At 42.7% G+C, this 16,033-nt stretch overlaps 1 protein-coding gene across 1 annotated transcript in view; it reads right to left on the bottom strand.

Moving 5' to 3' along the window:
* LOC147911352 (5'-3' exoribonuclease 2-like) overlaps positions 1-16,033 on the bottom strand; it is a 47,990-nt gene that overhangs the window by 2,356 nt on the left and 29,601 nt on the right. Inside the window, exon 13 of the mRNA XM_087428046.1 lies at positions 406-493. Within this exon, the coding sequence (XP_087284172.1) occupies positions 406-493 (88 nt within the window). The remainder of the gene's footprint in view (positions 1-405; positions 494-16,033) is intronic.

Raw genomic sequence — 16,033 nt, forward strand, 5'->3', positions numbered from 1 at the left:
CCGTCTTCCCTTAGTCCGCTCTCCACTCAGCAACCAGAAAATTTTTTTAAAAAATAAAAAATCCTGTTTTTCATTTTTTTGTTTTTTTTTTTGGTGAGGAAGACTGGCCCTGAGCTAACATCTGCTGCCAATCTTCCTCTTTTTTCTTGAGGAAGATTGTTGCTGAGCTAACATTTGTGGTAATCTGCCTCTATTTTTTGTATGTGGAATGCTGCCACGGCATGGCTTGACGTGTAGTGCGTGGGTCCACACCCGAGATCCGACCCCATGAACCCTGGGCCACTGAAGTGGAGCACGCGAACTTAACCACTAAGCCACCGGGCCAGCCCCCAAAACCTGTTTTTGTGTCATTCTTCGGCTTAAAACCCTGTAAAGACAGTCCAGCATGGTGGTGCAAGGCCTCACCTCTGGATCCAGCCCACGTGGGTGTGTGGCTCACCAGCTGGGTGACCTGGGGCACAATTATATAGCAGCTCTGTATCTGTTTCCCCACCTGCAGAAGGAGGATGATATAGTATCCACTGAACAGGGTAGCTTTGAGGATTAAATGAGTTAGCATATGTGAAGTGCTCAGAACAGTGCATCGTCCTTATCATCGTCATCGTCGTTAGGATAAAGACCAAACCCCTGACCCCAATCTTCCAGTCTCGGCTGTCAACACTCGCCCTGCTGCTCTGTGTTCCAGAACCCAGTCCCTCTCTGCAAGGTCCTCACCACACTTGCCCTTGCCCGAGCTCATCTCGCCGTTGCCGTGACTGCCAGCTTTGCCTTTAACTCAACTCATCCCTCAGAGCTCCTTCAAGACCATGTCTGCAGTGAAGCCTTCCCTCACCCCAGTCTAGATCAAGTCTTGTTATGTTCCTTCAGAGCATGTGTCCCATTGAACTCAATTAGGATGCATATATAACAGTCATGTCCCGTCTACACTGTGGGCTCCATGAGCATTCCCAGTGCCATGTACAGTGCCTGTAACATGGTAGGTGCTCCATATATATAAAACCTTTGTAGTAAATAGGGCTTATCTAAGACCCAGCTGAGAGAACACTTGTTGTAAGCCATGTCTCATTCAGCAAAATTCCAGTATGAATTAGAAGGTTTGGCTGTATGCATGGATTTGATTAATGGTGGTATTTGACATCAACTCTTCACCCTGTTACTCCCGTTTCCCAAAACTTCCAAGGACCCTGCTTAGTGCTCCAAGGACCCTCTACCAAGTGCTCGGCATGGCAGGAAAAGAACAAGGATAATATCAAGACTTTGGGGCCTTGCCAAAGTATTTGACCCTATAGAGTTGCTAGCTGTGAGCAATCTCCACTTCCCAAGGCCATTCCTAGAGATTCCAGTGAGTAAGTAGTTGTCACAAACACTTATTGAGCACTCACTGGATACAAGACATCATAGCAGCTGTTTCCTACATGCGACTAAACTGGAGAAGGGGTCAGCTTTTCAAAGGAGAGCCTGAAAACCATGGAGGTTGACCTCACTAGGATCGAGCGATTCTTCCCTTGTGGGCACCTGACACAGTGGCTCCAACATATTTTGTTATGTGTTTTAAGTCTTATCTATTAGGGAAACATACTAAAGTATTGGAGTGAAATGTCATATCTGGGATTTGCTTTAAACTATCCCAACAACAAAAATGGTAAGGAGAACAGATGAGACAAGAATGGCAAAATGTTGGTAGCTGAAGCTGGGTGAGGGATGATGGATACATGGACAGAGAGTGGGTGAAGAGATTCATTAGACTAGACTCTATTTTTGAGTGTGTGTGAAAACTTCCATAACAAAGTTTTTAAATAGCCTCAAAATAGCAAAATAGCTAAAATTGATAGAACTGTAGGAATTCATTGACAAATCCACCATTGTGGTGGGAAATTACAACATACTTCTTTCAATTACACGTGGATCTAACAATCAAAAGCTTAATTTCATGGGCACAAAACTTGGCACCCAACAACTAGAGCATACAAAATCTTTAGAAACACACATGGATGGAACATTTATAGAAACTGATCATATGCTAAGCCATAAAACAAGTATCAACAAAATTCAAAGAATCTGTACCATATAGACTATGTTCTTGGAACACAATGCAATTATGATATAAATCAATAATAAAAAGACAAATAAAACTGTCTAAATATTTGAAAGTTTGAAATGCATTCTAAGTAACCCATAGGTCCAAGAAGAACTGTCTGATAATGAATCAAAACTTGTGAAATGCCATGAAAACAGTACTTGGAGATATATTTATAGCTTTAGCTTTATTTTATTTATTTATTTTGTGTGTGTGTGTGTGTGTGAGGAAGATCAGCCCTGAGCTAACATCCATGCTAATCCTCCTCTTTTTGCTGAGGAAGATCGGCTCTGAGCTAACATCTATTGCCGATCCTCCTCCTTTTTTTTTCCCCCCAAAGCCCCAGTAGATAGTTGTATGTCATAGCTGCACATCTTTCTAGTTGCTGTATGTGGGACGCGGCCTCAGCATGGCCGGAGAAGCAGTGAGTTGGTGCGCGCCTGGATCCGAACCCGGGCCGCCAGTAGCAGAGCGCACGCACTTAACCGCTAAGCCACGGGGCCGGCCCAATAGCTTTAGCTTTAAATGCTTATTTTTACCTGAAAATTAGTGAGCAAAGTACACATCTTCAGACGTTGGAAAAATAACAGCAGAAAAACTTTTTAAAAAATGAAGGAAACAGATAAAGAAAAAGAACAGAATTTTATGAACATGAAAACCAAAAATACGTTCAAGAAGATTTATGATGTCAAAATTAATTCTTGGAAAAGGCTGATGAATTTGACAAAATATCTGGCATGATTTATGAAGAAAAAATAGAAAGGACAAATCGATAGTATTAAGAATGAAAATGGGACGTAACTTCAGATAGAGTTTTTTTGTTGTTGTTGAGGAAGACTTGCCCTGAACTAACATATGCTGTCAGTCTTCCTCTACTTTGTATGTGAGCTGCCGTCACAGCATGGCCACTGATAGACAAGTGGTGTGGGTCTGTGCCCAGGAACTGAACCCGGGCTGCCGAAGCAGAGCGCACCGAACTTAACCACTAGGCCACCAGGGCTAGCCCCAGATAGAGGTTTTTAAAAGTTAAGAGAGCAAGAATACTATGAACAATTGTATGACGTTAGATTTGAAAACTTAGAAATGTAATCATTAGTAGAAAATCTTCCTACAAAAAAAATACTCAGCCAATTGGTTGCCGTGGTAAGTGCCATCAACTCTCAAGTAACTTATCCCTCCACTCTTATACAAACAGTTCTAGAAATTTTTTTTAAAAACAAGAGGAAACACTTCTCCCCCACCCCCACCATGAGGCTAATACATTGATACCCAAACAAGACAAGGACCAAATCAAAAAGGAAAATTCAGGCCACCTCACTTAAGAAATGCCTGGCACATTTGCATTTCATTTTTCTTTCTCCTTCCCTCTAGAAATTGGTATTTCAATAGACAAATATCATATCAGCCAACATTTAATCACTTAAGTGCAAATTTCCTTTTTTGGGTTAACTCAGAAAAACTTGGGCAGACCAGTCTAATGCTTAGAATTGCTCTCAGGGTCCCATTTATTTCACCTACTTAAAGAAATTATTCTTGGTTCGACATTTTTCACACTGTTCTTAGATTCAAGCAAAAAGAGAAACAAGTTAAATTAACCTAAGTTTTTGTGTGTGTGTGTGTGTGAGGAAGATCAGCCCTGAGCTAACATCCAATGCCAATCCTCCTCTTTTTTGCTGAGGAAGATCAGCCCTGGGCTAACATCCGTGCCCATCTTCCTCTACTTTATATGGGACACTGCCACAGCATGGTTTGACAAGCAGTGAGTTGGTGCGTGCCTGGGATCCGAACCTGCGAACCCCGGGCCGCCGAAGCTGAGGGCGTGAACTTGACTGCCACGCCACCAGGCCAGCCCCTAAATTAACCTAAGGTTTTATGGAGATAGAAACAAGTTACCAATTTTGGTTGTCAATTATCCTCTTTGATCCTGCCTGGGCTGTCAGGATGGGCTAGGGTCCCTTCCGGGAGGGGGAGTGGCTTGGAGGGGCCTGGGCTCAACCCAAGTTGAGTGCCTCTGAATTAAGTAAAAAGGGCATAGCTGCTTTCAAAGCCCAAATACCAACTCCCAGAACAGTTCCCTACGATTAGGAAGTGCCAGGCCCAGAAGTCTCCATAAATATTTGTTGAATAAATGCAATACAAGGCAGATTTATTCCTTATTTATTCTCTCCTCTGGGGAAAATGGAGTCACAAGTAAAGTTTATATTTCTGTAAAATAATTAGATAATATACATTTCTAGGGAAAAATGCTTAGCTACATTATGTAATAAGATACCTTGACAAACTCATAACTTAATAAAAGCCAAAAAAGAGAGGGAGAAGGGAAATTTAAACCTGCTAAATGATAATGCTTCTTATTGTTTTCTAGGTACAATCTAGGAATCCATTTTCTATTACATCAGAAACAAAAGCCACAAGATAGTAAGCATTCTTGCTTAAAAGACCAGTGTCCAATAACATCAAATTAAACAGCTATACATTGACTACTCTAAATTAAATGAATGGTCAGTGTTGAGTTGCATAGGTAGAATTTTATATGAATGAAAAAGTATCAAGGAGGTAGGTAAGCCCCCAGTACAAATGCTATGGATGACATTTATGAACTGACTCTCCAACCATAATATCAAGATAAGTGGGTGGGAATGAGCAGCTAAGATAAAATGTATATCTGGAATTCAATTTTGATGTGTCAATGCCAGCAGAGAGATAACACAAAGTAATCAGTGAGCTAGAATATGTATGACTAGGAGAAAGGAAAAGAACACTTTCTCCTGAGTCTTGTTTCCTGTGATGAAATAATTGGCCCCTCGTGAGTGAGTGTGCAGTACAGATTGGGTGTAGAGCTAATCATTGGAAACGAACCCGTTCTATTAGGTTGATGTCAATGAAAGTCATTACTGAGGGTCAAAATGATTGACTATTGGCAATTCTGTCTGGTTCAACATAATACATCCCTGAGCTATTGATCTGAATTTGATCCATGTGGCATTGTGTGTGGCTTATCTGAAAGTGGCATTTAGCTATCTTCATGTCTAGAAGACCATTGAGCTGTGGGCGAGGAGGCAGCAGCAGAAAGCAGCCAAAGAACCAGACAACACAGAGCAGGATGTGACTTAATGACCACAAAGACCTAGTTAGGAATGGCTAGAAAGACCAAACACACTGGTTCAAAAGCCAAGATGTACAAGATAATTAGAAGAGAAAGAAGCGAAAAGAGATAAAGAGAGTAGGGAAAAAGATGATTGTTTTTTTAATGAACGGGAAGGAAGGGCAGATGGAGGCGTGCCATGGAGGATGGAGAGCAGCAGACTCACTACAGGGATGAGAAGAAATAGCTGAGGTGGACGCGAGAGGCCAACTCCAACAACACTGGGGGCCAGGGCAAGTGGTTGACATATCCCCTTAGGGTCTCATAGGTGCTTATAGGTCTGTGGGGACATTGGGTGAATAGACAAGCTAAGCCTGTCCCTTCAGTGGCCTCTGGGGGCAGGATGTGTTTCACAATGCCCCATTGTAACAACTAGGGGCTAAAATGAGGCTGAGATGACCCAGACCTGGCAGAGGGCAGAGCTCTAGGTGGCCAGGCATAGCTTCCACTCCCACTTCGGGGAAAGCAAAGGGCAGAAGCAGAAGAACGCTGCCAACCCTACAGGAGAAAGTGGACCTCTCTCCAGTCCTTGAAAATGATGAGAACAGGAACACATCTCTCAATACATCATCTACTCAATCATATTATGTATCACAAAGAAAAATATCAAGTCGTCTTTAGATTGAGTCTACCAAAGGCATAGATCCCTGCCTCCCCATGACAGCGGATGGGACTAGAGCCTGACTGGGAGTCTCCTAAGAGGATCAGAAACACGGTTCTCTCTCTATGGTGCAGCCCATGGGTGCTGCCCACCTGGGGTGTCCGAAGCCAAATCACCATCATCCCCAACAATCAGCACTGCACCTTCAGTCACCAGAGCCAGATAACTCAGTCACCCGAGATATCTCCTCCTTTCCCACCCAGTGCCAGGCTTGTAAATTCCACCTTCTAAATGTGCTCCATACCACTATCCCTTGCGTTCCATCAACACTTTTTGCCTGGACAACTCTAACAGCCTCCTAACTCACCTCCTTGCCTCTGTTCTGCCCTCCTATTCCCCAGGAACCTTCCTTCTAAAACTCATTTAATCCAGCCACTCTCTGCCCAAAGTCCTTAAATGGCTCCCACTGCATTCAGGACAAAGCCCAAACTCCTTATCATGGTCCAGGTCCCCCATGGGTCCTCTGCCGACTTGACTACACTCATCCCTTGCCACGCTGAAGCAGACCCTGTGTCCACCCGTGCTGAATTATTACTGATTTCTGAACACACCACTCTCACATGAGCTGTGTTTGTACATACTGTTCTCCCACTTGGAATTTCTCCTCCCCTTATCCACTCAGCGAACTCTCCATTCCTGGTTTCTCAACACAGGCATCACCTCCTCTATGAAGTCTTTCTAGATTCACGTACCCTGGACTTTCCTCCACTATAGACTCAATCACATCGCCTGGCTCCGTTTACACGAGTCTCCCCCACCAGACTGTGAATCCCTAGTGGGCTGGAACTGATTCTTACTCGATTTTGAATTTCTAGTACCTCATATTGTCTGGGACAAATGGGTATTTAATGTTTATTAAGATTAAAATGAAATTAAAGTGCTCAATTCTGCCCCAATGTTCAATTGAAAAATCAAGATCTATCTGTTATCCAGTGTCATTGGCCCAGCCGCCTGTGGATTCTGATGAGTGGCGTGGGCATTTCAGTGTGAGAGATGGCATTTGTGATGATGGTTGATGAGAAATGATCAGCAAACCGTGAAGCCAGGAAGCTTCATGTATACTGTGTGACTCAGCTCTGAGCCCAGAATCTCACTTGACGAAAGTGGTGAAGTCAGAGTGTCTGGTCCTGCTGACCGACATCTCAGCTGCTGGTCCCCGTAAATCAATCTCTTTTGAGTCTCAGCTTAAAGGACAGGTTGGCTAGACAACACTTAAATTAAACTCCGGTGGAAGGACATTTTTATTGCTCTAGATCTTTCACAATTGTTACTTACGAACGACCAGTCAAAGCATAGATAGACAAAGGCTATTTTCTGTCATCTTTGTATGCTGTCAGTGACAGGTCATCTCAGGACTACACACTTCCCTCAGAACGCTGCCCTTTCCTGCAACAAGGCAACCACAGAGCTGCCCTGAGAGCTGAGCAGGTGATGGCAAGTCCCTCGCCACCCCCTTGCCCACCAGTGTCCCTCAGTGATTGCATCCACAAACCAGAGAGCTGGTCCTTCTATGGAACATGATTAGATAAAATTTCCCTGACGCGTTTAAGTCATCACAAAGCACCACTGTTAATTTCATTAAAAGACACGTGGTGCCATTTTTGTGTTGCTTGTGGCTGAAACCGTGCTAAAATTAAATGTGATGGAAAGTTTAGGAAAAACTGTGGCTTTGTGTGAGATTTCCAGAAGCGTCTGGTGATGGAGAAGAAGAAAGTGAAGGCTTAAAGGGACTAGATATGCCTTGAGCCCTCTTTAGAAAAAGATGGAGTATTAGTAATATGTTAAAGACCCTGCACCAGGGGTCAGGAAGACGGGGTCTAGTCCCTGCTCTGCCACCAACTGTGCTGTATTGTATTAGCCACTTAATCCTGTTGGGCCTCAACTTCCTCATCCTGCACAGTGTTGATCTCATATTCTGTTCGATGGCTTGTAAGCCTTCTCTTCAAATGCTCTAGTGCGGATCCATGAAAGGGGACAATAGCTCTCTCCGTGGCCCCAGTGTTGTCCCGGCTCAGCTAGCACCCTTCCCTCTGAGCCGAAGCTACTCCTGGGGCTGAGAAAGGGGCCAGGATTTTATTCTCTTAAGTCTTATTTACTCTCTACCATCAAGCAACAAACCTCATGGGTTCAGAGGTTCATTCTGTGAGCAGGGTGTGCTGAATATTCTCTTTGGTCCCCTTCCCAGATCCACGTGCCTCCCTTCTCCGTCTAGTTCTGTGTCTCAGAAGCCTGGCATCTATGAATTGCATCACACGGTCCCCTTGATCCCTGGGTTCCCTTCAGGTTTGGTCAATGGGAGGCATTGGCATGAGATTGGCAGGACAGAGGACATGAATACTGCTGTTCATGAATATATATGCATGAATATCACTATCTATTACAACTGTAGCTAGATTCTAGAAGTTTTGGCCTTACTTGTCCTTAGAGATAGGGTGTATCTTCAATGGGTTGTGTGATGCTACGTGAAATCAGGGAAATAGAGCTGTGTCTTAATGGAGCTACGATACCTCAATCTCCAAACACCATTGTTTTTCGATAGGGCGCCTCCATAGAGGCTGTACCCTATGCTGGGTGAAAGTGAATTCTCTGAAGTCAGACACGTCTGGGATAAAATATCACTCTTGTTACTTGCTGTGGAATTATGAGCAGATACTCAACCCCTCTAAGCTTCAATTATATCAAAATGGCAATAAGAACAGTAGCCACCTGTGATGGTTAATTTTATGTGTCAACTTGACTGCCACGGGGTGCCCAGATTAAACATTATTTCTGGGTGTCTCTGTGAGGGTGTTTCTGGATGAGATTATTTAAATCGGTGGACTCAGTAAAGTAGATCACCCTCCCCAGTGTGGGTGGGCATCATTTCATCTGTTGAAGGCCCAAAGAGAACAAAAGTTGGAGGAAGAAGGAATTCGCCCCTTTTTTCTGCCTCACTGATTGAGCTGGCACATCTTATCTTCTCCGGACCTCAGTCTAGAACTTACACGGTTGGCCTTCCTGGTTCTTAACCTTCAGACTCAGAGTGGAACTATGCCACCAGCTTTCTTGGGTCTCCAGTTTGCAGAAGGCAGATCGTGGGACTTCTCAGTCTCCTTAATCGTGTGAGCCAATTCCTCGTAATAAATCTCTTTATATATTTATATATCCTATTGGTTCCTATTACTTCTGTTTCTCTGGAGAACCTGACTATTACACCACCTCATAAAACTGTTGAGATTACTGAGCAAAACACTACCATGAGGTGCTTATCACAGTGCCTGGCACACACTATGTGCTCAATAAAATAGGTCTATTATTGTAGTTATTGGTAATAAAACTACCGTTAATAATATATCCAGGGAGTATCTCAGTTAAGAACCAGAAAACTTATTGTGTGATTTCTTTGAAGAGCAGAGACAGAAGTGCACATTTGGCTGTTTGTAATTCAGCAATAGTAAATCACACCAACCATATTCATTGCCCTTCCCATCTCATCTTCTAGTTAGATTTCCTCATGACTTTCCTTTATTTTACCCCTCTCAGAGGATGAAAATGATCTGAAGAGTATTTTTGGTTTGATGATTCTTTGCAAAATCCCCTATGTTCTCAGAAGGAGCAATGCCCTTTAAAATCTAATCAACAAATAAACAAGCCAGTGACCACAGGGAAGCCTGCACAGAATGGAAATGTGTGTCACTTGGAGGTCTCTTATGATTTCATATTTTAAAAAGACAGAGATGCAAAGGTTTATTTTTAAGGGGTATTTATTTATTTATTTATTGCTACCGACACCTTTTAAAGATGCATCACAAATATAAAGATTTACAAACTATGTATTCAGTTCATTTTCATTTAGACAATGTATAAAGGTTGCTGGTCTCAAATATTTTTGAAAACCCCATTAACTTGATCTTGGTTTTTTTTTTTTTTTTTTTAAAGATTTTATTTATTCAGTTTTTTCCCCCCAAAGCCCCAGTAGATAGTTGTATGTCATAGGTTCACATCCTTCTAGTTGCTGTACGTGGGACTCGGCCTCACGTTGGACGGAGAAGTGGTGCCTCGGGGCGCTCCCGGGATCCGAACCCGGGCCGCCAGCATCAGAGCGCGCGCACCTAACCGCCAAGCCACGGAGCCGGCCCCTTGATCTTGGTTTTTAATTGAACATTGAGGTAGAAGTGGGGCACTTGAATTTTATTTTAATCTTTAGAAACATGAAATATCTGTTATGTCCCAGACAATATTAGATATGGAAAATTCAAAATTGAGTAAGAATCAGTTCCTGCCTTAGGAGTTTATAGTCTAGTGGGAAAGACACATGTGTAAACAGATCCCAAGGATGTGATTAATTCTGGAAATCTACCCTATCAGTATACTAGGATATTTTCACCAGGTTTAACCAAATCAGAAAAGGAGCCCACTAACTTTCTAAGAGTCTTCAAGGCAGCATTTATGGTTTTAGTGATGGCAGGTTGATGGTATTAGGTTAACTTTTTAGTCTGGGTGAGACCTATTGTTTGAGTTCCCCATCCCAAACATGAGGCTTGAGTGTTGTCCAGGTGGAAAGGAAGCATGGACATACCCTTACATGCCTCTGTGTTCCCTCAGCTTCCTGGAGTGCCCTCGAGCTCACTGTAATTATCTTAAAAGGTAGATATTAATAAAATGCTTATCCATTTGACTTTATGCCTACAGACTAATTTTCATTGGTGTTTGCGTAATCCCTTTTAGTATCTCTTATTCCTGGCTGGATGTCTGTTTGCAGGTAAAGTTCACAGAGTGTTAACGTTATTCAGTCAATCAACAGTGTTTATTGAAGACCTGTTTTGGGGCCCAAGGAGGAAGAGGCAGCCTTGTTGGTAGAACAAGTGGTTACCTGCTTTGTGTGACCTGAGAGGCATTAACAGGAAGGTCCCTCTGCCACAAAAAAGAGCCTCCTTTCCAACACATATTAAACTAGCAGCTGTTGCCCTAAATTCCACCACTAGAGACTCATTATTTTGATTTAGCAGGCATCCTCTTTTAAATGTCAATTCTAGGTTAAATCTGGTTGATAAGCACACGGGGTTCATTAACTCTCCTCTCTACATGTTTGAAATTTTCCACGATAAACTTTTTTTTTTCATGTTTACACTCTTTTTGACCTAGCAATTTCATTTCTGATCCTAAGGGTATAATCTGAAATTCAGAGATTTGTGCATGAAGATATTCGTTGCAGCATTATTCATAGCAAAAGCATCAAAACAACTAAGTGGCCAAGAATAGGGGAATGATTAAGTCAATTATAGTCCATCCCTGAGCTAGAACACTGTGCAACATTAAAAGTGGTATTTAAGAAGGGTTTATGTAATGATGTGTCACTTATATTCCTAAGAGAAAAAGCAGGATCCCAAATAGTTGATATGATACAGTTCCAGCTGTGTAAAATGTTAAGGATTGAGGAAAACGGAGTTCTAGGAGACAACAGAAAGCCCTGGGTGTGACATTTGGAAAGTAATATGTATGCTGTTTCTGTGCTCGACTGCAACGAAAGATGTACAAGGACCAGGCACAGAGTGAATGAGGACATTTATACACACACACTGCCCTAGAGTTATTTTGTTTTGTCTTCTTCTTTTTTTTTTTTTTTGGTGAGGGAGACTGTCCCTGAGCTCACATCTGTTGCCAATCTTACTCTTTTTGCTTGAGGAAAACAGTCCCTGGGCTAACATCTGTGCCAACTTTCCTCTATTTTGCATGTGGGATACCGCCACGGTGTGGCTTGAGGAGCAGTGTGTCGGTCCACGCCTGGGATCTGAACCCATGAACCCCAGGCCGCTGAAGCAGAGTGTGTGAACTTAACCATTGTGCAGCCAGGCTGCCCCTGTGCTGTCTCATCCCTAAATCGGAAGTTGGATAAGCCGCGTGGCAAGTGCGAGTGGGCCAGCCTGGTGACGGCTGCGTCAATTACAAGGAGACTGGATGGGGCGGGACTAATGAACTATCTGAATGGAAATGACCAATCCTGCAGAGAAATGGTTTCTGCTGTCACATTAGCAGTGAGCGGCTGGGTATTAATGTTGGCAGGGAGAGGGTCTCTGATAAACCAGTGAGTGTGGTTTGAGTTTGTGCCTTTCCAACTATGGTCTAAGATATGGAGAGAACCCAGCCAGTCACTAAAGAGACTTGGGCAGTAATTTAATGTAGTACACATATGACAAGAAAAATGTTTCAAAATTTTAGCAGTGATTCTCTCTCGGTGATGGATGTATGGATGATTTTCATTCTCTTGCCTAAGCTGTTGTGTGTTATATAAGTTTCTATAATGAGAAAACGTGGATATCAGTAATCTTGTGGGGAGGAAATATGTAAATGTCCTGGGGGAGTCAACCCATTAGTGAGCACTTACTATGGACCAGGCATTGTATTAAGTGCTCTACAGAATCCTCTCTACAAACTCACGAGGTAGCCAGCATTATCATTCTCATTTTACACATGAAAGGAGCCAAAATTTAGAGATATTAAGTATTCAGCATTAGCTCACATTTCTAACAAAGCGGTAGAGACAAATCTTTCTGATTAGAACCTGTGCTCTTAGCCACGACTGAACGAACATGCTCTCTTTCTCGTGGTTCTGTAAGAGCATCACCATAAGATAGTGGTCCTTTCGATGGGTGAAAAAGTAGAAAGGGTAATTTGAGGGCGTTCAACCAACGTGTATTAAGTACCATAGGACACGGCCAAAATGAAGGTGGAGGGTTGAACACACATTACTTTTGCTGAAACCCCAGGAAAACCCCAGTAAAGGGAATTTTTTAAGCACAATAAGGACAGAGAGAATGGGGAAAGAGAAAACAACAACCAATTTTCACAAATCATAAAGCAAATGAACAAATATGTGAAACTTAGACCCTTAGCCGGCAGCCAGAAAAACCAAAACCAGCCCAATCTGCACCATGGATTTCTCAAACATTTCAGGAACCAGCAGCACCAGCATCCTCTTTGGAAGTGCGAGTGAAGATGCTGCAAAAATCAGGAGGCTGGACCACTACAGACCACTAGAAAGGCTACAAGTGAAAGACTGATGAAATCAAGGTTAGTAAGCACATGCAGCAACTGGAATTCTCAACGCATTGCCGGGGGAGTGTAAAATGGTACAACCTAGAATGGGACAACTTTGGAAAATAGTTTGGCCATAGTTATTAAAGCCAAATATATGCCTAATGTATAACCCAGCGATTCCTCTACTAAGTATAAACCCAAGTAAAATGAATGCATATGCCCCCCCAAAAAACATGTACAAGATTGTTCATATTCATAATAACCCAAAATTGGCAAGAGTAGAACACACAAACTGTACTATCTCCATACAGTGGCATGCTATATAGCAAAACACCCCAAAAACTACTGCTCCATGAAACAACATAAAAAATTTTACAGACATAATATTCAGCAAACAAAGCCAAACACAGAAAAATGCATACTGTATGATTCTATTTATGTAAGATTCAAAAACAGGCAAAATATATTTACAGTGATAGAACCCAGAATAGCGGTTACCACTGAGAGGTGGGTGGCTGGGAAAGGACAATACACAGTCTTCTGGGGTGTAGGAAATGACCTATATTTTCATGTTGGTGGTGGTTACATGGATGAATATATATATATAATTTGGATAATCTATACATTTAAAATTGTTCACTTTGTGTATGTTATACCTTAATCTTCAAAAAAAAAAACAAGAGGATTGATTAAAAGTTTGAGAAGCAGTTACATTTCCAAATCTTTTCCCACTTTGCAACCAGGCAACTTCCATTCCCTAATGCTGGCAGGAAACTAGAGGTTGATCCTGTAGAGACTATAAAATAGAGGGGATCTGGACTGGGACATACTGGCCACAATTTTGGGCAGGGAAGCTGTGCTGAAAACAGGGGTATAGAAGACCATCTCTGAAAATAACCCCAAAACAATTGCACTCCTCCCTATACGGGCATGCTGCTGCTCCCATCAAGAGGTCGACTCATGTTGACTCCATTGAATCTGCACTGGGCCTATCTTCAACCTATAGGATGCAGATAGTGACATCCTGGGACTTCCAAGCACTGGCATTGAGAAGCCCTGTCAGCCTTCACTATCTCCTTCTGAGAACTTCTTGCCATGCTGTGAGGAAGCCCAAATAGCCACATGGAGAGGTCGACATGGAACAGAGTCAGGCCCTTTGCCCAACAGCCCAGCTGAGCTCCCAGCATCCAATTGCCAGCCATGTGAGTGAGCCATCATGGAACTGGATCCTCCAGCTGGGTGGGCCTCCCCAGCTGATGTCATATAGAACAAACACAAGCTGTCTTTCTAAGCCTAGCTCAAACTGCAACATTGTGAGTAAATATATGATTGTTATTTTAAGCCACTAAGTTTTGCAGCACAACAATAGATAGCCAAAACAAAGGGGAAGTGACTATGAATACTAAATGCATAAGGACCCCTCCCATCCTTCTTCCTCCATTCTGCTTCCAGAATGCTGGCAGCCAGTCTTTCACCTTCTAGTAAGAAATGAAAGAGTCCTTCTCTACACAATTGGACTAGTTGTATCAGTTTTCTAATTGTGGCAAAACAAACCATCTCAGAACTTATTAGCTTAAAACATCAACATATCATGATTCTGTCTGTACGTTGGGCTGAGGTGGGCATTTCTTCCTCCGTATGTTCTTCCTTAGTGTTACTCACGTGGCTGCCTTCAGTTGAGAGCTGGGCTGGGGCTGGAACATTAAGATCCCCTTGCTCACATGTTTGGCAGTTGGTGCTGGCTGTTTACAGGGGGCACCTCAGTTCTTCTCACACAGCCTCTCATCCTCTAGGGCACACCATCTCTCCAGCAGCAAAGCCCAGATTTCCTTATGCAAAGACTGGCTTTCAAGAGGCTGAAAACAGAAGGTGCAGCTCCTCTTAAGCCTGGACCAGAAGACGTACAGTGTAACTCCAAAACCAGTCTGGATTCAAGTTAAGGAGAAATGGATTCCACTCCCTGATGGCAGCAGTGGCGCAGTCACGTTACAGCAGGGTGCCCTTTGGACAGCAATCTAAGAGTAAAGAGCTAACGATATTGACATCGGGAGTTCCTCAAGAAGTAGCTCAGCCATAGGATGGCCAACAGAGGCCCCTTCCTATGGGGCCTGTTGTTCCAAGTGCAGGAAGAAAGGGCAAACCCCAACGTGCAAGCACTTTTCAAATCTCTGTTCACATCCTGTTGGCTGTTGTTTCATTGGCCAAAGCCAGCCACTTGGCCAAATTTAGAGTCGGCATGGAGGACTACATGTGAAAATGGGGGAATTCTTGCATCTGTTTGTGCAAATAATCTGTCACATGCAGAATTAGGCTGTGAGCACATGAAATGCTCAGAATTTCAGGGACTTCTCTTGGAGTTAAGCATTTCAATTTAATATTCAGACCATTTTCACTTTAGCCCAGCTGACAATTATAGGCATAAACCCTCTTTCATTTGTCATTCAAAAGAAACATTCTGAGTATAACATAAAGCAAATATTTTGTGTCTCACATGGAGAAGCTGACTGCCAGCCCACCTAGACAACCAGATCTAGGTGATTAGTTCAATATTTTATTGCATTAGCTCTAATTTACTTATAAAAATAAATGGGAAAATGAAAAAGGAAGATGTTAATGTTAGGGATAATAAGGCCACATTTCATAAATGTAATAACACCAAGACAAGGAGTAAATCACTAGGTGTGTATTTTGACTTGTCAAACTAGGGGATATTTGCCATATTTGTGCTGGATCGGAAAACATTCTTCTAATACAAAGGAGAAGAAAATTTCACGACACCATGGAATTTTGCCAGCCATGTAGATGAGTGTTATTATGTTGGAAGACCTTATCTCAAAGACCAAGAATATGGTACATCATTTTCCCAAGGTGGTAAAATGAGAAGTGATACCATGAGAGGGACTGGGTTATACACAGATACAGTGACTCTCTTCCACATCCTGGCCTTCAACTCTCTCACTAAGAAGTTCACCATATTAAAGGAGCCTCCACATAGTTGGATCCATTTTCTTGGTGTAGATGGAAGTTGACACCACTCTTCATTATGGGTTTTCCCCATTGGACACCATCACCCTTTCCAAGTTCGTTTTCTGAGGCACCTTAATAGGGTCCACCCTAGTAATGTACTATTTAA

Source organism: Ceratotherium simum, unplaced genomic scaffold (genome assembly GCF_057802395.1).
Source record: "Ceratotherium simum simum isolate JZ-2026a unplaced genomic scaffold, ASM5780239v1 HiC_scaffold_43, whole genome shotgun sequence".
NCBI classification, from domain to species: domain Eukaryota; kingdom Metazoa; phylum Chordata; class Mammalia; order Perissodactyla; family Rhinocerotidae; genus Ceratotherium; species Ceratotherium simum.